Source organism: Sphaerodactylus townsendi, linkage group LG10, assembly GCF_021028975.2.
Source record: "Sphaerodactylus townsendi isolate TG3544 linkage group LG10, MPM_Stown_v2.3, whole genome shotgun sequence".
In the NCBI taxonomy this organism is placed as follows: Eukaryota; Metazoa; Chordata; class Lepidosauria; order Squamata; family Sphaerodactylidae; genus Sphaerodactylus; species Sphaerodactylus townsendi.
The window spans coordinates 39,781,815-39,803,571 of record NC_059434.1 but is presented as its reverse complement, the minus strand read 5'-3'; the positions used below and the strand labels follow the sequence as shown (position 1 = coordinate 39,803,571).

Sequence of the window (21,757 nt, the reverse complement as noted above, 5' to 3'; positions counted from 1 at the left end):
CCGGGCGCAGTTCCCCCTCACTCCGGCCCTGTCGATTATATTTTGAATATTTCATAAACAGCTAGGATTAAACATTAATCATCAGTATCTGCAAGTTATTCTTGACTACTACCTTGTTGTCTCTGGAAGCAGTAGCACCACTCGTTGTTAGATATCAAACTGTCCTTGTATGTGTCACAAGAGTTGAAGAATGCTTTGGTGCACTGTTCATTTTTGTCCAGGTATATACTTCCAAGCTCTGACTGGTCCAATAGCAGGTCATAATTTGTATCAAGCCTGTTAAACATCCAGCCAAGAGAGTCCTTGCAAATCGGTAAAATGCTGGTATCAAATCCTAAAGAGGCAAAAATTCAAGGTAATCAGATAAGATAGAAAGGCATAGCAGGCACACAGCTCAGTCAGCAACAAGAGTGTTTCTTTGTGTAAACAGTACTACAGGGCACCAGTCAAAACAGCATATGTTGTTAATAGGCTTACAAGTAACATTTTAACAGCAGAAAAGCATTAATAAATGAATCTCTTATTAAATATACTATTTAAACTCACTGTGTTCAATTAGATATATGTTCTACTCAGAATTGTATTAACACAGAATCCCTATACTTTGACTTCAATAGCATAATCACATAGAAAGAAAGAGAAACAAGAGACCAAGACCTTGGGAATAAGAACACTGAACAACAATAGGATTACACAGAATGGGTATGAAGCATAGCTTAACCTAAGGAAATACAAGAAAATCAGTGTGCTGTCATACAAGCTACATTCTCAATAAGGTGAGCTTCATTTGCTTACTAATTTGTCCTCTCATATGAGGAGTTTAGATTTGGCTGATGTATGTGGAGAAAATGGAGACACCAGAAAAATGACTGTCCCTTAGATCCCTAATCTACTGTAGAAATTCCTGAAGGAATAATTATGTTGACTTCTGTTATTGAATTGTTTTCTGTTTGCAGAACAAAAGTACAGCCAGACAGCATGCCTACTACAGGTGAAGTTGTGCCTACTACAGGTGAAGTTGCTCTGTGCTTTCAAACATTAATGAAAGATTTCACCAAGGAAAATATTTATTATTTGCTTCCAATGAAATGTTGAGGAGTTTGAGATTTTAAAAAATAGCATGTTCTCATTACAATACATATGAACAGTAATCAAATGCCAACATTTTCTTAATGGTAACCAAACAGTTCCATTATTGTTTAAAATTTATGTTTGTGCTTTTTGAGAGTGATGGTTTTATGGGGCTGCATTTAAAAGATAAAATGCATTTAAAATTATTTAATAATATTAGGGATCCACAACAATGCAATGAAACAGCAAACAATATCAGTCCTGCTAAACATAGATTCACATATTTGTCCTCAATTAATATCCTAAATACCATGTTCAGTACGATGTGCATCTAACAACTCCAAACTCACACAGCTATAGCTCAACCAGGATGTTTGAACATTGTAGGAAAAAGAGATGTGACTCTTGAGGCACCCTGAATACTAAAAAATACTACTAAAGTTGCCAGTTTTTTAAATATACCTGTCAATGGCACTGGCTTGGATGGTGTGACAGTTACCAACATTCAGCCTTGTTTACTGCAAGTGGGCTGCAGCACACAAAGAGTTAAGTGAGGACTGCTTGTGATTGATTGGCTGCAAAAGGCAGAATTCTAAAGGCTGTGTGAGGAGATTTTGGAGGAGTTCTAATCAGAGTGCCAGAATGAACGGGTGTGTGCTGATTGGGCTCTGTCCTAAATTAGTAAAGCTACTCTGTTTGGAGGAACTGGAGAGTCAGGTTAAAAGAGATGAATCTGTACTATAAGTCTCCAGCGAAAAAAACAAAAAAACAGTGACATTAAAATAAATACATGGGCTGCATCTTTGTTTAACTCTGATGAAAACCACACTCAGATACTATTGTCTAGAAGCTGTTGTCTAAAGAGCTGTTTTTGAAATATTTACCTGAGGGTAAAAGGAAGGTCTTTTCAACCGAACAGTAAGTCCAATTGAATATAGTGTCACCCAAACTGGTGTGTGTGTGTGTCTATTTAAAATAAATTGAATGTAACATTTTGAAGAAAGACAGTAAGCTAGTGACTGTGACAAACTTGTAGCATTTATGAAGATACTGTAACTATTTGTATATAAGAACCATTCAATACCAGCCTCTTGTTTATTAACATTTATTCATTTGCCAAAATCATTCTTCTTTATTCATGTAAATAAAATCTCCTTTTGTTGTTTGTTGTTTTACTTTAAAGTGTCTCCTGAGGTGCCTGCTTTTTTACTTTCCTGACAGAGAGGGAAGAAGGGGTTATTTTGTGTACCACTCAGAGTAGTTTTCTTTGTCTGATCGAGAGGTGCTTCAGCTGAGAAGCTGAAGAACATTTTTACTGTTTATTATAAATACAAAGGTGGGAGAACATAAAGTGAACAGAAATAAAGTACAATCACCACCTTATTAACACTTCCCAGGCAATAACATTTGTAAACTCAAGATTTTTAAAAGAAAATAACAGTAAACTTACAAAATTTGGTTATGGTAAAAGTTTTTCACAGTGTTAATGTTAACATTTATGCATTTTTTTTCAATCACTACAGTAGTTAACAATAACATCTTATGTCTGTCTTTTAGAGAAGGAATTGTGAATTGAGGAATTTAAAACACCCATCATCTCACAAACTGTCCTTCCCTCTTTCCTATGCTCAAGAAGATCTTGGAGTGAGGTTTTCCAGGCAGTTTGACACATAGGAAAAAGTTGTTCTATCTCTCTCAAACCACACAAGCCCTCACTCACTGTTCAGAATGTTATAGGCATGTCATAGGTATGATCAATAACCTCATTTTTTCTCTGTGGCAGTGGACTTGCACTTTGGGCCCGCTGGGCCACAAGATGGGACTTTGGGATCCTCCAAAATTACAACTGATCTCTAGACTACAGAGGTAAGTTCTATTGGAGAAAATGGCTACTTTGGAGGTGAACTCTATACATTATACCTTTTCTAAAGTCCCTCCCTTCTTAAAATCCCACCCTCTCCAGACTCCACCACCAAAATATCAGGAATTTCTGTACCAGGGCTGGCAACCCTAAGCCTCATGTTTGCTCTTCTAATGTTCCCCAGGGCTTGATCCTGCCTCCAATGCTGTTTAACATCTACAATTGGATTACAAGAAGCTGCTGGGAGAGGTCATCAGGGGATTTGGAGTTGGGTGTCACCAATGTGTAGATGGTATTCAGCTCTATGTCTCCATTTTATCAGAGTCAAGAGAGGTGCTCCATGTGCTGAACCATTGTCTGGAAGCAGTGATGGGCAGGATGAGAACTAATAAATTGAAGCTGAATTAAGATGAGATGGAGGTTATCTGTGTTCTGGATTCCTGAATCTATGAAATTCTGGTGCACCTGGTTTGGGATGGGATTGTATTGCCCCCCCCCCCCCAAAGACTCCTGGACTCATTGCTGGTAGCTCAGATGGTAGAAGTGACCAGGAGGGCCTTTCAGCAGCTCTAGCTGGTTTGACAGATTCACCTGTTTTTGTCCAAAGGGGACCTGGCCACAGTGTTACATGCTCTGGTAACCTCACGATTGGATTAATATAATGTGTTCTATATGAGGCGACCATTGAAGACAATCTGAAGGCTGGAGCTAGTGCAGCATGCAGCAGCTAGACTGCTTGCTGGTACATCTGGCTGGATGCACATCATACCGGTCCTCAAGGAACTGCACTGGCTCCCAATTCACTTCTGAACCAAATTCAGTGTCATACTCCACCTCACCCAAGGCTGAGAGTTCATTAGATGAAGAAGTACTCAAGCTTCTGAGGAGTGAGCTAGCTGTGGCAATATAAGGGGAAGATTTAGAACCACGGGAAGCAGGCTTAGGGGTTGTCAGAACTACTGGGCAAGATTCCAACAGCTCCTCTGACTTCCAGATACAGCACAGCATTGTAGGCAGAAACTTAGGCCATTTCCGCAAGATGATTGACGTTGGGGTTGGTCGGGCGCATATGACGCCGACCCAACCCCTGGGACCATTCACCTAGACAGTCCCGGTAACGTGCTAAAGGGAGAGCCCGGTGCCGAGGGTATGCCGCCGATTTCAGTTTGGCCATCGTCTGTAGCAACCGTCAAGTCGCGTAAGGCCAGGGAGACACACACCCCTGCCAGTTCCCATCGCCCGAGTCACAGGAGCTGGCCGCCGCGTGTCCTCGTGCTCTTCATGGCGCCGACCGCATCGGTGCTTAAGAGAAGGTAGAGGCGGTGGCCATGGGAGGGGTGGAAGCCTTCCAGCTGCTGGCCGTCAGCACGGCCGGTGGCTGGAAGCCGCCCGTTTTCAAAGAAAACCTTGCTTTCCGGGGGAGCCGAGGTGGGAAAATGGCGGCTTTGCACCGCTGGGGAGGAGCGAGGGTGGTGTGGCTGTGAAGCAGCTGTGCCCCCCCATGTGAACAACTCCCTGGGGATGGCGTTTTTGCCGTCCCCAGGGCGCTGTATTTGGCCCGTGCGGAAAGGGCCTTAGAGTGGCCCTGCAAGGGAGAAGAAGGTCAGCACATTTGCAAAGTTGACACTGTGCAGTAGAGCATGCTGAGTCTTTCCAGGAGCCTCTCATGCAGACAACCCAATTGGATTTTATTAGGAGCTATAAAAACCGAAGCCATGGATGCTATGTGTCATTTCTTGACACTGCTTGTGCTTCACTGTTCTGATCTTGGACCGGATTGGAAATGACCATGATTCTGGCTACTCCTATCTGGTGCATAGATTCCTTGGCATTTGACTATCTGACTTGCTTTCACCCTGCTTCGGAGAGTTTCCTTCAGGAGTGGACAACTTCCGGCTGTAGGCCAACTGGCCTAGCCTGACTGGGCTTGAACTTTGTGTACTGGCTATCAGTTTGTCTGCAGTTTGGGCATCTCCCTGCCTCAGCTGCCACCACAGCTGTTCCTGTGCCCAGACATCTGAGCCTCCTCTCTGCCAGTGCTGCTGTAGCAGCACACCAACCCTGCCCAGCTAGTGCATTCAAGGTGTTGAGATTAACATACAATGTGGCTTTTGCCTTGCCTAACTAAAGGAAAGCAGGCACCTGTATGTATCTGCCTGTGTACTAAGGTAATAGGAGAGGCTCTCCTTGTGGTACCTCCTCCTGCCAAAATAATTTATTCTGATAATATTATTCTGATAATTTATTCTGCCAAGATACCAGGATGGACATATGGAGGATTTTCTCTGTGATTGCCCCCAGTCTTTGAAATAACCTCCCATCAGAAGTTTGCCAGGCACCTACCCTGTATGGGCTTAGGTGCCTGGCAAATACTTTCCTCTTCACCAGGGCATTTGTTTAGTCTTCCTGGATGTCTCCTTTGTGATGCTGCTGATTGGGGGGGTGGGGTTTAGGGTTTTAAATTTTTGCATGTTGATGTATTTATTTAATGGTATAGCTACCTAGAGGTCTTGTATATAAATGGAGCATAAATGTAAAACGAATAAATAAATACTAACTTTATGAAAAACAGTTTTGTTCAGCTACTTCAAGCACTCTCTAAGAACAACAAACAAAATTAGAGTCAAAAGGTTTGAAAAGTCAGACAAATTATTGTTCATGCATGATTTAATCAAAGGTTTAGCATAAATAGAATTTTAGCATCTTCAGAATAAATTATTTTTTTCTCTTCAAATAAGCCAATGAAGGAAAACTACACATAAACATACTGCTAACCCATGACTTTTGTGTTAAAGTTTGCTATTTCCAATGAGATCAGTAGAAATGTTTTTGAATGACAGGTAGTTTCTTCTCAGAGAAAAGGATTTTGCGTAGAAAAATTACATGCTTTGCAAGGTTAAAATTGACAGCTTTTTCTTTACTTTCAAGCACTTGTAATATATTTTGTCCATCTTTTTAACAAAAAAATCCCTCAGAACAATGAGGTTATCCCAAGAGACCCAAAGTTTTTCAATAATAACCTCTGCTGTGTTTCACACAATTTAAAAAACAAGAGGTAATGAACTAAATCTTCTATCTTCCCTATAATACTGTAAACATACAGGTGATCTTCATTACAAATTTTATTTAACCTTCCCTGGGAGACCGTTTTGTTATAAAAATTAAATTCATTTTCAGCTTGTGATCAGGGAGGGATGCTCAATGATCCAGTTGCTGCACCTGGCTCAGCAAGATTCGCAAACAATTGGGTAACTTTTAGTTTATTAAAAGCAGCAACATATTGTTGTTCTTCTACCTCCAGAATTCTCCAGTTTATTCTGTACTTTAGATTTGGCTTTGACAAATCACTAGACAATATTAACTAAGGACAAGACTGGAAATGACATTTTTAACTAACCATTTCCAATTGATCTTTGTACATTAGTTGTATTATGCATTTCCTTAAAATAAATCTTCAGAGGTTGCCCTCAGACAAATAACTGTATCTCAGCTAACAGCTTAGAAAATGCAGCATTATCCTACATTAAACTGAACTTAAGCCAACTTCCATACAAACTGTACTTGCAGGAGTAGATGAATACGCTGCTAAAAGGGCTCTGCTACAAAACCCATTTTGTATTGATTCCAATGATAGAATTGGAAAGGGGCACACACTAGGTCACGTAATCATATTTTTTTCTAGAGTTCCAATTTCAAAAAGTTCCGAAGCAGCCAAGAATGGATCCATTCTCTTAAATCTATAAAGGCTATGCAATCCTTGAGAACTATTTCCTAGAACAAATTAGGTCTACAAATTAGGCCGCTTGATCTGTATATACTGACTGTTTCCAGCCCCTAAAAATGAAGATCTAAATACTTGTAGACCTAATTTGTTCTAGCATATTGTTCTTCAAGCACCAGTAGAATGATTGAAACTTATAAAAAATCAACCATAAATTTAGTTTTCTTGTAATTCGTTTTAAGGCTGGCCTACTGACAAAAAGGAGGACATTTCTTGTAAACTTAGTTGCATGTGTTACATAACAGAACAATCCAGATTGTTGGGGGAGCACTGAGGTGGATGGAGGTGGTACACTGCCTTCAAAGGAGCATTGGGTGGTTCAGCAGGAAGGGGAAGCAACAAACCCTCCTGTTGCCCAAAGAGCCCCATAGTCCAGATGGGTTCATGCCACACAAAAGTGTGGTGTTCCTGGGATGAAATGCTGGTGGAAGCCAACTAATATCAGCTCCACCCCTGGGAACACCCCAGCCTGCCCTCCTGGCAACTGATCTGGGTCCCAGCACAGCTCCATGGCATCCCAGACCAGAGGCGGAGCTACCAGGGGAAAGGGGGGTGCGCACACCTGGAAAAACACCCCTTGCAGTGCCCCCCTCCCATGGCATCCCCCCCCACACACTTACCTTAGTGAAATAGTGCAGGCTGGAGAGGTATTTCTGAGTTTCCCTTCAGGGTTGAAAATGGCCTGGTGGGAACTACGCTTCCCAGGAGACCTTGCGAGCCCCAGGGTCTTATGGGAAGTGTAGTTCCTACCAGGCCATTTTCAGCCTGAAGGGAACAAGCTGCTTTTCCAGGTTGACCTAAGGTGGCAAGTGGGGGGCAGGGGCTACCGAAACACTTGAGGGGGAAGGCGAACACAGAGTAAAGAACCAGGCGCACTCTGCCCAGCTACACCTCTGTCCCAGACTTCCTGGTTTCGCCACCATAGAACTGAGTGCATCTATTTTCTGCACCAGCAGGGCTGCCCTTACACAGTGGAGGATGGCAAATATGGCAGTGTGGCCCTCTGCCACTCCTTGTGTGCATTCCCCACGGACGGTTGCAGAGAAGGTAGGTCGATCGGACGACAGCGCTCCTTGCCCTTGACACCCCAAAATATATTTTCTTGTTAAACCAAATTGGCAGAAGCCACCTCTCATATTTTTGTGTGTGTAGCAGTGTGTCCACTTAGAAGCAGGCCTCAGGCAAAAGGTCTGTTTAGCAAGATTAAATCAAGGGGATGAGTTACTCCAGCATAACCTGGAGGTCTCATTTTGTTTGTGGGCATGATCTTGATTACCACACCTTGCTGAAATACTGTAAGACAAAAGAATATGGAAATACACCTTGGTATCAGATGCTGCATTTCACTATCTCTTCTAGAAACCATGTCAGCAACAGATGGTTGCTTCTTTGCATTTCTTCCACCTATTGTTATGACTCTCCTAAACCACTCACCCTGTCCTAATCAAAATGTCTCCAGCCAAATCCGAATAGCAATCTGGAGTGGAGGCTCAAAAGAGTGACATTTCCGCATGTGCCATTTTGTGCTTCCTGATTTAATCTAAGCACAATTGACTACATTGTCCTGGGTACTTGGAACAATAGATGAGCTTTTGATTAGCTCAAGCCAGCAAGACCAGTATGGGAAGTTCCAGAGAATTTAGGAAAAGAAACTTAAAACTCACTTGTTCCCACCCCTATCTGGGCAAAAGGGTACAAAAGTACTGAGTAACCCCTAATTCCAGTGCTCCAATACCAGCCTGTACTTCTCTTTGGTCTGGATTGGGTTGGAGACACTGATATCGCCCTTCGCTTCTGGATTCAGATGCTGGTCATTTGAATCCTTGAGCATCTACAAGATCTTCTTCTAGCTGAATTTAGTGGACCCAGTATAGTCCCTGCTTCCCCAACTCCCTGCGCCTATCATCCCACCCTATCTTCTCCTCCTGCCTATATCCTAGAAACTGTGTGTATGTGCCTTGACTTCTTACTGTGTGATTGTTTGCAACCAAAATTTATATAAAAATATTTAAACTGCAATTTGGTCTTTTGCTTGAATTCCCTTCAAGTGATGCTTTCTGCCGTTTCTGGTAATACATAATCTTAAAAAGATCCCTACCCAGCCTTCGCTCTCTAGCATTGCCAAGCTTTCGAGTTATTTTCCCCATTGCTACTTTAAGATATTTGTGTGCTGTTACACTCTTAGCAGCTGGTGTGGAGATTCCTTAGAAATAAGTTCGCAACCTGTGAAAGCTGGGTAACACCACCATCTGGATGGAATAGCCTGTGTATCGTCAATATAAATTCATATAGGTAACATACACACTCTTTACCTGACACAGACCACTCCTTACAGTATTCCTTAGGGTCCCCTATTCTCCCAGAAGATTTTGTGGGTTTGAGTGAGCTGCCATGGAAGAAGGGAGGCATGGACATTCAATTCTGCTAATGAAAAATTTAAACTGGATCCAATCCAATGACGTAATCAGTTAGAAGAGTCTCCTATTTACGTTAAGTGCCTTCGATATTTCACACTGGTTGCTTCTATTCATAGAATGGACAACCAGATAAATTGTAAAAACAACAAAAAACCAATTGTTAAAAAAATCAACCAAATGTTTTTCCAAAGCTTTTCTTGAAACCAGTGAGGTAAAACACAACTATGTCCAGAATTTATTCACTGAAGATACCCCAAAACAAACAGCATTAAAGAAAGAGTCCTATAATTTATTACAATACCAAACTATCCACTGGCAATAGAAGTTGTTGGCTAACATTTTGCCATAGGGTGGCTAAACCACTTTGTGATCTTATTTAGGATAGCATTACCTTTGAGATATTTGGAACTGAACCAATTTTGACTGTGATGAACTTTATGTTCAACAAGGTTTCAAAGCAGGAGTACGAGCTAGGAAAATGGAGCTTGGTTGCAAAAATCTTCGAGTGCCCTCTGGTATGGGCGGACCTCCCCCATGACCCAAGACATGCAGCCCTCCCCCCACTACAACCTAAGCGAAATCAACAATTTTTTGCACCATGTCATCTCAAAGTCACCATCACATTGCCTATAGAGACAGAGTGGGAACCCGGTGAACCTCTCAGCGAATACATTCAGGAACTACAATTCCCATCCAGCCCCCTACCAGCATGGCTACACTTAGGCTATGCTGACAGAGAGAACTGATGGGAATTGTAGTTCCTGAACATCTGGAGAGCTCTGCAGATTCCTGTTACCCCCCAGAACATGTCCTTAAATCTTGAACATACCTAGGGTTCCCTACGTTTGCAAACAACATTGCAAGTGATGCTGTTTTTTTCTTCTTTGGTCCATTTTCCTGAAGAACAGCATCGACTTTTATCAAAGAGCTTAGGATTCAGAGAGCTCAGATTCTCCTTTCAAATCCACCATAAAGGGAGAATCTGGGCTCCCTAGTTTAAACAACATTGAAAACAATACGGTTTATTTTTCCCACCTTAGGAGGCATGCACCAATCAAACCACAGTGGGCTAGGCACAGAGTGTGCGAAGGGGTTTTTTGTGTGTGTGCTGGTCGTGGCTTTGTAGGCATGAATCTGCAAAGAGAAAGAGAGCTAGCGCAGAGTGTGCGTACCAACGAAGCTGCACAGCTAAAAGGTTAAAAATAGAACTTCCTATGTTTCTATAAAGTTATGCAGTCAGAATTTTTTTTAAAAAAAAAAACCTTCCTCAAGCAGAGGGGAGGGGCTGCGGGGTTCCATTCCTGCACCAACACAACAGCCGCTCGGAAAGAACTGCAGAGCAGATTGCAGGCTCATGGAAATAGTTACAGTTTTTGATCCTGGGATTAACTTTGACCCCCTCAACAGACGCACGCTGCGGTGGGGAGGCAGAGACAGGGATGAAAAGGTGCTGTATCTTATGGAACTGGGGGGAACAAGGTTTATTTTCCTAGTGGGGATTTGCCCCATGAGAAGGTCATCTCTGTGTGAACATGCAAGAGTACTAATAAATTAGATGCACCCGAATAACCAGGGGCAGCCATTGCTGCCGGGGTGAGCAACGCAGCAAAATAAGGGGCTTGCATGGCCTGGTGGCATGCTGCAGAACCGGGTGCAATGATTGGCTCCCAGCCGTAAAGGCAGGAGGAGCCAGGGTATATTAAGACGCCTCTCCCAGTCCGCGCCCTTCCCAGCCCAGGGCAGACTCCAGCTACAAGGCATGGTGGTGGGCGTTGTTTACGTCGTCCGTGTGCCAAGGCCTGGAAGGAGACTGGTTCGCGGCCTCTTAGCTTTGCTTCTCTCTTTTCTCCCTTCTACCTTGCTCTTCTGCACTTCTTCGATTCCAACTTTCATTTCTTCTTTTCTCCTTCTGGTCGCGACTTGGTCACTTAGCCATTTCGCTATATAGGGTCGAAGCGGGCAGATAAAGAGCAGGGAGCCCCCCCACGGAAGGCGGCACTCGGAGCAGAGCCCAAGCCCTCCTCCTTTCTAATAGGTCGCGGGCTCAGACCGCCCATTGGGAACATCGTGGGGGCCCGTGGTCGGGCGATTCGAAAGACAGCTGCGTGTCAGCGTAGGGTCTTGGGCTTGTCCCCATGTCGAGGGCCGGGGCAGGCTTCGCTGGCCCACTGAGCAGTCCTCCCCGGAGGAGGAAGGGTCCCTCCCTTATGCCGGTCTCAGAGGCGCCGACCCGAATCTCGCCTCCCGCCCGAAGCTTGCACCCAGCCGAACCAGAGCCCTCGATCCTGTCCTGGTCCGCTAACTTGGCGGATCACGGCTCCTGCACCTTTCCTCGGCCCTTGGCCGGAGTGGCAGGGCGTATCCGGCACCCCATGGCCGGGGTACAGGGGAGTTGGAGCTACACACGATAAGTGGCTGCCGCGGTTGCGACCCGGGCGCCGCTCAAGCGGGCAGCGCCGAAGCGGGCGGCAGAGGAGATCCCAGCTTTTACGCCACCCGGTCAGCACGTCCAAGTCGGATTGGATGCGACATCCGTCAGACCCCTCTGAGCGAGAAGGCAGGAGGAGCCGATCGTCATTCGAGGGCGTTCTGCTCCTCCAGGCGACTTTCCAGCTCTTCATGCGCCGTGGGTGAGTCTACTGAGGACGATGGCGTGCAGGCTAGCGGGGAGTTTTGGTACCATGGTGAAAAGGTGCCCGCTCTCCCGCTTTTGGATTGCAAAGCGCCCAGGGCATCTTGGGGAAGCGGGGGGGCGCCAACTCGGCCCGGCCCAGGATGACCCGCCAGCAACCCTTCCCGAGTCCCATCTCCCAGGAAGCTCAGGGAAGCCAGGGCCTGGCCTACAGATGGAGTACTACATTGATATCTTGCTAAGTTCCCTACGGCCGTGGAAGGGGAACATGGCTTGTCGGGTGGGAAGGCCGACTGGTGAGCGGGAGGGACCGGTGGCAGCCGAGCGGCCGAATTTCAACAACTGGCTGCAGGGTTTCCACGCGGGAATTTTTGGTGGCCCTCATCGGGCCAGCTTACCCCTGGCGGGCTTGGCAATTGGCGGCGCCATATGGCTTATGCGTGCTGCAAGGCTTGGCGGCTGGCCGGGCTAACCTTGTTAAGCAGCCATAGCTTTATCGCCAGGGCCATTCCCGCAAGAGGCGCTTCTCACAAGAGCCGGGTTCTGCTGGGATCTCATCTTATGACCAAACCTGGATGGTCGCGGGTAGCCAGCCGACCATGAAAGGGAGCAGCACATGAAGACCATCCGGCCCCAGATAAACCCAGCAGACCTTACCCGGGCGGAAGTGGGCAAAAGGAGCTTTGTTAGGGGAATTCAACAGCAGGCGCTTGCCAGCTGGCCGAAGGCGTGCAAATACGCAGACACGCGTTTTGCTCCAACTGTTCCTGGCAGTCACAGCAGAGTGGAGGCTGCCCCTACCGGCCGGGCGCTTCTCCTCTTCGGCAGGCCCGTCCTCGCCCCGGCCTTGATCCCTCCCAAAAAGAAGCCGGTATTGTGGGCAGCCCTGCCCCCCCGCAAAACACTGAAACCCTGCGGCTCCACGGCTGCAGTCTTTGGCTCCCCACTCCCATCCAGTTGGGGGGTGCTGTTGGAATGGCTGCTGCATTATTTATGACAGGCGTGCTGCGCTTTGCATTACGCTGGGGAAGAGCTTCTCCGGGTGGAGTTTCAGGATTCCCCTATCAAGGCACTCGGAGGGCCTACTCAGACAAGCGTTAAACTTGGAAGTCACAGTTCATTGGATCTCCCTGGCGTGGTGGCTCACTTAAAGCTTAACAAAGAGAGATCCAGGGCCGGCTCGCATTGCTGGCCCTTACAGCCACCAGCCTCTCCCCAACCTCAGGGTCTCCCCATTGGTGTCGATTGGCCTAAGAAGACCCCGGGGGAGTTTTGTTTAATTCAACATTCCTTTCCCACCCCCGGGGTGATTTCAGTCAATCACTTCATAGACGGAGCCCAGGTCTGCTGCGGTCGCGGTATATGCCACCTTGGACGAGGCCATAGTTTCCATCAGGCAGGCGAGGCCCGGGTGCTCACGCTTGAAAAAATGTGACATCCAGTCCGCCTTCCGGCTCTTGCCCATTTCCCCCCTCGATTTTTTGAGCTGCTGGGCATCCATTTCCAAGGCAATTGGTACGTGGACAAGGAGCCATGCCCATGGGCTGTTCTTTCACCCTGTGCTGCTTTTGAAACTTTCAGCACTTTCCTCCGGAATGGGCTTTCAGGCCAGAGGGTGCCGCTTCGGGCTGGCAGGACCCATTATTTAGATGACTTCCTGTTCGTATTGGCAGGCAGGGCACGCAGGGATCGCGAAATCGCCTCTGCAGGCTTTCCAGGCCCTGGTCAGCCGAAGCTGGGGGTCCCTTTGGCTCCCAACAAGACTGAGGGGCCTTCCACTGCCCTCAGCTATCTGGGCATTCACCTGGACACGGTTCTGGGTACTTCATCTCTCCCTGCAGACAAGCTCATGGCCCTTACCACCCTGCTCCAATCTGTGCTCCTCCTGCGAAAATGCAGAGATGCGCCGGAAAGTGCAGTCCTTACTGGAGCCACCTCAATTTCGCTTCTGCAGGGTGGTGGCACCAGGCAGGAGGGCTTTCTGCTACGGGGCTGGCGCGCAGGTCTTTTGTCTGATGCAAGTCCCCTGACCATCACATCAGGGTATCTCGGGGCCTGAAAGAAGATCTGCAGGTCTGGTTGTCCTCTCATCCGAGGGCTTCAACGGCATTTCCCTTATGGCAGGAAGCGCCTCTGGAACCCGGCCTGGAGCTGCAGGTGCACTCCCTGACAGCATCCGGGGCCTTTGGCTTTGGTGTGTATTTCCAGGGTCAGTGGGCCCAGGGCCTCTGGCCTCCAGTCCTGGCCACTCACAGACATCACCAGGGATCTCTGCACCTTTTCTGGAGCTGTTTCCTATCTTGAGTGGCAGTTTGCCATATCTGGCACGACCTCTCTGGCTTAATAGGGGAGGGTACTTTTCTGATGCTGGACAACCAGGCTGTGGTGCGGCCGTGGGTGAATAGAGCAGTCCGAAAGCAAGTTGGCACGGGTCATGCGTTTGGTTTGCAATTTGAATTGCTCCACATGCCTTGCTTATAACATTTCTTTCAAAGCTGCTTTTGTTCCAGAGTTTACATTAAAATGAGATTGCTTGACGCCTTGTCTCACCAGCAGGTGGATCACCGTTTCCCACGCCTGGCTCCCGGGGCGAGAGCTGTTCCCCGCGACGATGCGCATGGCGTCCCATCTGGAACCTTGGCAGCGAGACGTCATCACAGGTGTTTTGAACTTCGTTGGCACCGGCCACGCCGCAGCGCGAGCAGTAATGGCTGCAGAGCCGCAAGCGGCGACTTCCAGAGCTTCTCGCATGCGTCCAAGAGGCTTCCCGGCTGTGGCGGGGTGGACCTACAGGCCTCCTGCTTGAAGTATTTGGTACATCTCCATGGTGCGGGGGGATGCACCCACGCCTCCATGGGGGTGCAACTGGCAGGCATCGCCTTCTATTGCAGGATTTCGGGCTTCCCTGACGTGGACCAAGTTATGTTTGTAGTTAAGCGCCGGCTGGTGGCAGGCTGGCAGAAGCGGAGTGGGCCCCAGGCAGAGGGACCTAAGACGCCCTGTTACCAGGGGGGGTGTTAAGGGCAGTCACCAGGGAGACTGCGGCAGGTGTGCGGCGTCACGTTATGGTAGCGCTTTGCTTTTCACAGCCAGCTTTCCACCTGGCCCACCACCCGGGGCTTTCAGGCCTGGGAACTGGGTGCGCCCGATCCAGGGACCGGCCGTCCTCCAATCGGGCGCTCCAAAGGGAGCACCTCGTGCTTGTCCATTCCAAGACTGACCAGGAGGGCCACGCAGCCTGGGTCACTCATGCCAGTCTTGCCGGAAGATCGCCATCTGCCCTCGCCCTCCCTCATTGCTTGGCTCCGGCACTTAAGGCCACGATTTGCTACGGCATATCGCTCCTGGTGCATGAGGACGGGTCCCCCCCTCACCAGGTTCCAGATGCTTGCAGTGTTCCGGGCTGGAGTTGCTACAGTCAGCGGAAGTTCGGCCTGCAATTCCTTTCCGGGATAGGGGCTGCCACCACCGCGAGCTCAGGAGGGCAGGGCCCAGGAGGACATCCGCGACGCTGGGCAGGTGGTGGCGGTCGGGGCTTTTTTTGGGAGTATAGGCCTACGCTTCACACATCTGACTTGTTGATCTCCTTTGCGAGAGTGCCTCTCCAGGGACGCCACAGACCGTCTATCCGGCGAGGTGTGGGTCGTGGGGCACAGCACTCGTCAACAGAGTCGGGGGACTACGCCTGCAATTCCGACTGGGGCTGGCATCTCGGACTCAGGGCACACATAAGGATTGCCTGGATGGGGCAGGGGCGATGCTTTGGCATGAAGCTGGAGCCCAAGATCATAGATTACATTTTTCAACTGGCCACGCCGGATCTCCCTGGTTATCCACCTGGGAGAGGAGGATCTCCCGGCCAGGTCCGGGCCTTGACCTCCGTTATGCGGTGGCCACCACTCTCAGGGAGCTTTGCCAGGCATCGCCCTGGCATGACTCTTTGGTATGGTCCGAGATGCTGCAGCAGAGTCCACTGGAGTGGAGCTGTGGATCCCACTGCCGTGGACCCAGGGCCTGCAGAAAAGTTAACAAAGGCGGCCGCCAAGGTGGTGCTCTCCCCTCGGGGGGTCGGGTTGGCGGACCATCGGAGCAAATCACACCGGGAGCAATAAGGGCCTCTTTTGAGCAGGATGGCGTCTGCCTGTCCCAGTGGGAGGCATGGACTTCAGTGGCTCCAGTCGGTGCAACATACCCTCCTCTGCTGCAGGTTCGATCTGGACAGCAGCTCAGGCTTGAGGAGCTTGGGCGTGGGGAGCTGCGAGGGAGGGCAGCTCGTGGCGGGTTTGGCAAACGGTGTCAGCGACATCTGGGGAGAGAACGCAGCCTCTCCGGCTACAGGTCTCCCAGGCTTGTGCCCCAAGCGGAAGGGCCGGGGTGGGGCGGGCAGGCTGGCAGGCCGGGCAGGCCGGGACCGCTGCCCGACACCTCCCCAGGGAGTGGGGTTGAGTTGGGCCGTCGGCGGCCGAGTTTGTGGCTTGCAGGCCGGGTGCCCGACCACCCCCCCAGCAAGCACGGAGAGGAGGGGCCCGGGGCCGTTAGGGCGCCTTGGGGCTTAGCCGGTGCTCGTCTCCTCAGCATGGGCGGGAAGGGTGGAAGCAAGCAGGAGTGTTATCTCTGGGGCTTCCCTTCCCGCCAGTTTCCCAATGGAGATTGGGATGTGATGTGCGACCCGTTTGCCGCCCAGCTCTCATGTATGTAGTTCATGTTGTTATGTTATTGATTATTAATAAACGGCCTGCGGCCCATTCCTTTCCAGCCTGTCGTTGTTGTGTGTTTATTGAGCGAAGTAAGTCTCACCATCTGCAGCAAATGGTTTCTTCTATTCCTCACAGAAGACTGTAAGGCCTTGGCTATGAGAATGCATTTTGTATCTACAGGTCTCAGTTTTCAGGGCAGCAGTAGATGTTTATGGCTGTCTTGTTTAAATTATATGATTGCCGGATTCCAAACAAACAGCATACTCTCTGAAGTGTAAATCTTTACTTTTAAGAAATTACAATAAGCAGCATAGATTTTCTACTTTGCACTTTTACGTATTCTCTTTTCCCCTTCCAAAATAAGAAAAAGGAACTCTGGAACAACAGATCCATCTTTATTTTACATTGGCTTTATACTATTATTGCTTCAGCATGAGTAATCACACCGAGGTACAAATTTGGAGCATATAGAGGCCATAATCCAACAAAAGTTTCAGAAGTTCTTAACATCTACAAAACAGAAGTGAAGGTATCAAGGTAGGGTATCAGCAGTGGGCAAGCTGTATTAAACAACACACAGGAGCAATTCACAGAGTTGGCTGGTTGTGTTAATGAAAGGTCCAAGTTCAGTGCTTACAACATCTAATTTGCCTTGACTTCTCTGTGGGAAACCACTCCCAAATGTATCACTGCATAGAATAATTGATGTTTTAAACAAAGCCTAACAGTAATTACACAACCTAGTGATTTTTGTTGCAACTTCTTTTTGTAACAATAACAGGAAGAAAAATCAGAATGTACATGCTAATATCTCACAGGTAATTTTTCTTGTTTGGACTGAATCTTTCAAATGACAAGCTCTTACAAGGATATTTTTTCTATATGTTCCTGCATTATTATACAAAGTTTACTAATGTTTATGAACTACTGTGCAATACTCACTGTACACACTGAACTCAACTGCAACAAAGCGCTTTTATTTTTTATCATTCCCTCATAAGGCACCTAATTATCAGGTTGTATCAAACCATTTCCACCATATTTAAGCTACATACAGTGTTGAACAATAGCTATACAACTGACAACCTGAACACTCACTGTGTGATGCCATGCTAAATTATCTTTTGAATAAGCCTGAAGAGATTTTTACACCCTGATACAAAAGCATAGTTCTGTTTCCTGCAGAGCACCCCAATAACAAAATTAACTTTTGAATGCATATTAAGTGTTTTGATAGCAAATGGGCGAGAAAATCAGTTTGTAGCCCACTGGAGACATAAAAGTTATGTGGAAAATTTAATTCAGATTTTCTCAAAGAGATATAAGAAGTTATAATTACTCACTACTTCTTTCAGGTCTTTGTACAACTCTAGTCTTCTTCTGAATTCCACTTTCATGAAGTGCCTTGAACCAGTCTCGCAGTCTGTTTGCAACCTCCCTGAACTCCAGATCACTGCAGACTGCAAAACAAAATGAAAAGTTCTTTAGTCTTTTTGGGCTATATATAAAGTCAATCTTTCATTTTGTGATAAATAAATTAAAAATAAATACAGGCAACAATTTTGTAATTAATTATTTTCTCAGCAAATATTATTAGGAAAAATACTTGATACTACTTTTTATATAACCAATGTAATTTTTAAATGTGCTGTGCTTTATACACTGTTTTTGACAGAGTCAAGCATCTTCATAAAGAATATTTGTTATCCAATCACTATTGAAATAAAATAGCAGATTGGGGGGGGGGGGAAGCTTAACTGAATTGAAAACCTGGGTAGAAAGAGGGAGGAGTCCATAGCTCATTGACAAAGTACATTACATGCAGACAGTCCTAGATATCTCCAATTCTAAAAGAACTGCTCAAGTAGAAAAGGCTATTACCCAGTGGCGGGATCCAAAAATTTTAATAACAGGTTCCGATGGTGGTGGGATTCAAACAGTGGCGCCACCACACACACGCATCTCCAGTCCCTATTGGGCAGGGTGGTTGCTTTAGTAACCCCTTCTCGGCACTCAGAAAAAATTAGTAACCACTTCTAGAGAAGTGGTGAGAACTGGTTGGATCCCACCTCTGCTAATACCTCAGAAAGGTGATGCCAGTTGGAAGCCATTTTGGAGAACTGGTGCCTTTGACATAGTCAACATTAGGCTAGAAACACAAGAAGCAGCTTCATGTTTCACAGCTTTCGAAAAGTTAATGATTGAATATGCAAGGGCACTTCAGTGTCATCAAGATGAGGACACATAGGAGGCTCATAACCAACTTCACTGTAACCACAACAGTACAGCAGAAAACCTTGATCTGAAAATGGCTGCTAGAGACAGCTTAATTGAAAGTAAAACTGTCCCTAAGTCTGTCAACTAAGAAGTTGATTTCCAGGAATGAAGTAATCCACCTATAACCCACCACCTTTACCTGCTACTGGTTGGCTGGGTAGTGGGTGAAATATACTTAAGAAAGTAAGGGGGGCAACTTGTGCTTCACCAGTGCCTTAGTGTCACTTCTAGTATCACCAGCAAGCCCCCCCCCCCCCACTACAATATACATCTCCTGCTGGTTGCTGTCCTTCTAGGGGTCTGCAACCTGCAGCTCTCCAGATGATCATGGACTACAATAAGATACGCATGAAATACATGAATTCCATTTTCTTGCAATGTTCTCAGTGGCATGAGTGTTATAAGATACCCAATCTCCTGAACAGCTCTGATGTACTCTTTTGTGAAACTGTTGCAAATTTTATATTGGAAATTAGTAATTTTAACTGTATTTCTTAACCTAGTTTTGTTTTAAAATTTTGTCCTGTTTTATATGCCAATAAAGGCTTGTGTGTGTGTGTGTGTGTGTGTGTGTGTGTGTGTGTGTGTGTGTGTGTGTGTGTGTGTGACACACAGCAGACTGTGTCACTATCAGCATCCCTTGGTCATTCTTCATTCAGGGTAGAGTGCACACATGGAACTTTTGTGCCTCACCATTAACAACTTAACAGTACTACTGATAGTAATAGCACATGGTGTAATGTGTTTTATATCAGATAGGGAAACAATAATCCCATTCACCCCAAATAATCTGTTTTAACATGCCTTCTCTTATTCTGACAATCTCTCAGCCTGGCCTCTTCTTGCTGGATAAAAAGTCACTATTATGATGGATCAGGGCATTGTGAAAGAATGTGTGAAATTCTTCTGATGTGAATCAGGCCACATAAACTTAGAAAGTAGCACTTTATAGTACAAGCATTGTTAGGAATCTATATAAATCTCTATATAAATCTCAAAGGGTAGCCCCCATCTCCTATTAGTTCCCATTAGAAACAATGGGGGCACTCACTTTGGGGGTCCATAAAATTGGACCCCCTGAACCAAACTGCACAAAACCTGGGTGGCATCATCAGGGGATTTTTCTGAAGATACCACGTAATTTTGGTGCCTCTAGCTTTATAAATGCCCCCATACAGGCCAGAACCCAAAAAGCTTCAAAAAATACAAAAAAACCCCACTTGGACCGGAATTATTCATTATACCTGAATATATTCGAGTATAACGAATATGTTATTCATCTTATTTGGGCATACAAATAATTTTATGCCCAAATAAACCCAAATCCAAATTTTACCGAATATTTTCAGTATTGTTCAATCCTATTCTGAACAAAAAATAATGAAAATTAGGTGAGACGGCACTCTACACAGGTTTGTTATTTTGTTCTTGTGGAACAAGAAATTTTCTCAACTGTTATTGTAAGCTACCTTGAATTGTAACAAAAGGCAGCATAAAATGTTTAAATAAATAAATAAAATAATCCCTGGGGTTAAAAACATATGCATTTTAAAAAGTCCCCCCTTGTGATGCATGCAGAACTAGAAGCTTTGGTAAGTGAATTCTCAAATTGTCATGAACCAAATGGAGTTGCCACACAGTGCATAATAAACTATAACCTGTTCCCCACTGCATAATTACACCCATGCAAATTCTAAACCTCTCATAATACATAGTTCAATTAAAGTCTCGGGCTTTGCTATAGCCAGAATGCCAAATCAAGGTTATAGTGCACCAATGATATACTTTAACTAGCTAACTATATATGAGTATAAATTGCCCCATTTATCTACATTTTAAAAATGAAAAAGCCTTTTCCCCCTATGAAGGCATACTACTCAAATTATATATTACATATTGGCCTGCACTGATTTAAAATAGGTCAAGATGAGGTAATTCAGACTATTATTTCGCCCAATAGGCTAGCCGATGAATCTTTAATGACAAAAGACAGACAGTAAAGGTTGTGGAAGGTTAGACAGTAATCAAAAAATGCATATTAAATCAGATGAATCCACTCAGGAACCTGCCAAGAAATGCTTTTCTTTTTGCCTTATACTACTGCAGGCACTCTTGCTCTTACAATCAATTCTAGCAGCCATTAAAAGAATTAGTACGGCTAAATGAAGTCTCTAGCGCAAAGGTTATTCTGTTCTATCAACTCAAAGTGCTAGAAGCAGACTGTCTTTACAAAAATCAACATATTTAACTACAGACACATGAAGAAATGTAAAGGTGCCATCATACATGTTTCATAAATAACTTCCAAAATACAGAAAAAGTAAGAGGAACCAATTGCTTAATGTGTTTTCACATAAATGATACAATTTGTGGTTGTTATTTGAATACAATTTATTGATTGGAAGTAGAATATTTTGAAATGCTAATCAATGAATTTTCTTTCAGTGCTTAATTTACTGTGCAGAAACTAATTGTATATTTTCATATCTTTCAATACAATTGAATCAAAGGGTACAGATAAAAAGGTGCTACATGTACTATATGTATCCAATGAAACAGGTTACAAGATTGAAGTACACACACACACACACACACACACACACACACACACACACACACACACACACACACACACACACACATCAGACTTTCAGATAATTTTATTGTTAACTTTTTACTTGAGGATAAGGGTACTATTTCTTACAGAGTACCATTTTTTAAAATAAAGCCAAAAGAGTTGTGCATAGACAATCCTCTCAGGTTTTATCTGCTGGTCAAATGACTGCAAATAAACTCAACTGAACTATATGTACATATGTTTTACTTATTTATTTGTATTTTATTTGTTTTATTACATTTGTATATTGCCCTTCCTGACCAAGTTTAAATGAAAAACATAAACAATGAATAAGTGTTAACAATTTTTCAAGGGACATCTCCAGTAACCTGTCTGTGTCTGTAGAAAGTGCTCCTGGGTCCAAATTTCAAATGTATATGATTCTACCCTGATTGATCAACCAT

The 21,757-nt window shown here is 45.6% G+C and overlaps 1 protein-coding gene across 2 annotated transcripts in view; it reads right to left on the bottom strand.

Moving 5' to 3' along the window:
• SPOCK3 (SPARC (osteonectin), cwcv and kazal like domains proteoglycan 3) overlaps positions 1-21,757 on the bottom strand; it is a 200,007-nt gene that overhangs the window by 21,201 nt on the left and 157,049 nt on the right. For both annotated transcript variants that reach the window (XM_048509463.1, XM_048509464.1), the window contains 2 exons: positions 17,803-17,919; positions 113-334 (listed from right to left, as the gene is read on the bottom strand). In XM_048509463.1, the coding sequence (XP_048365420.1) occupies positions 113-334; positions 17,803-17,919 (339 nt within the window). The remainder of the gene's footprint in view (positions 1-112; positions 335-17,802; positions 17,920-21,757) is intronic.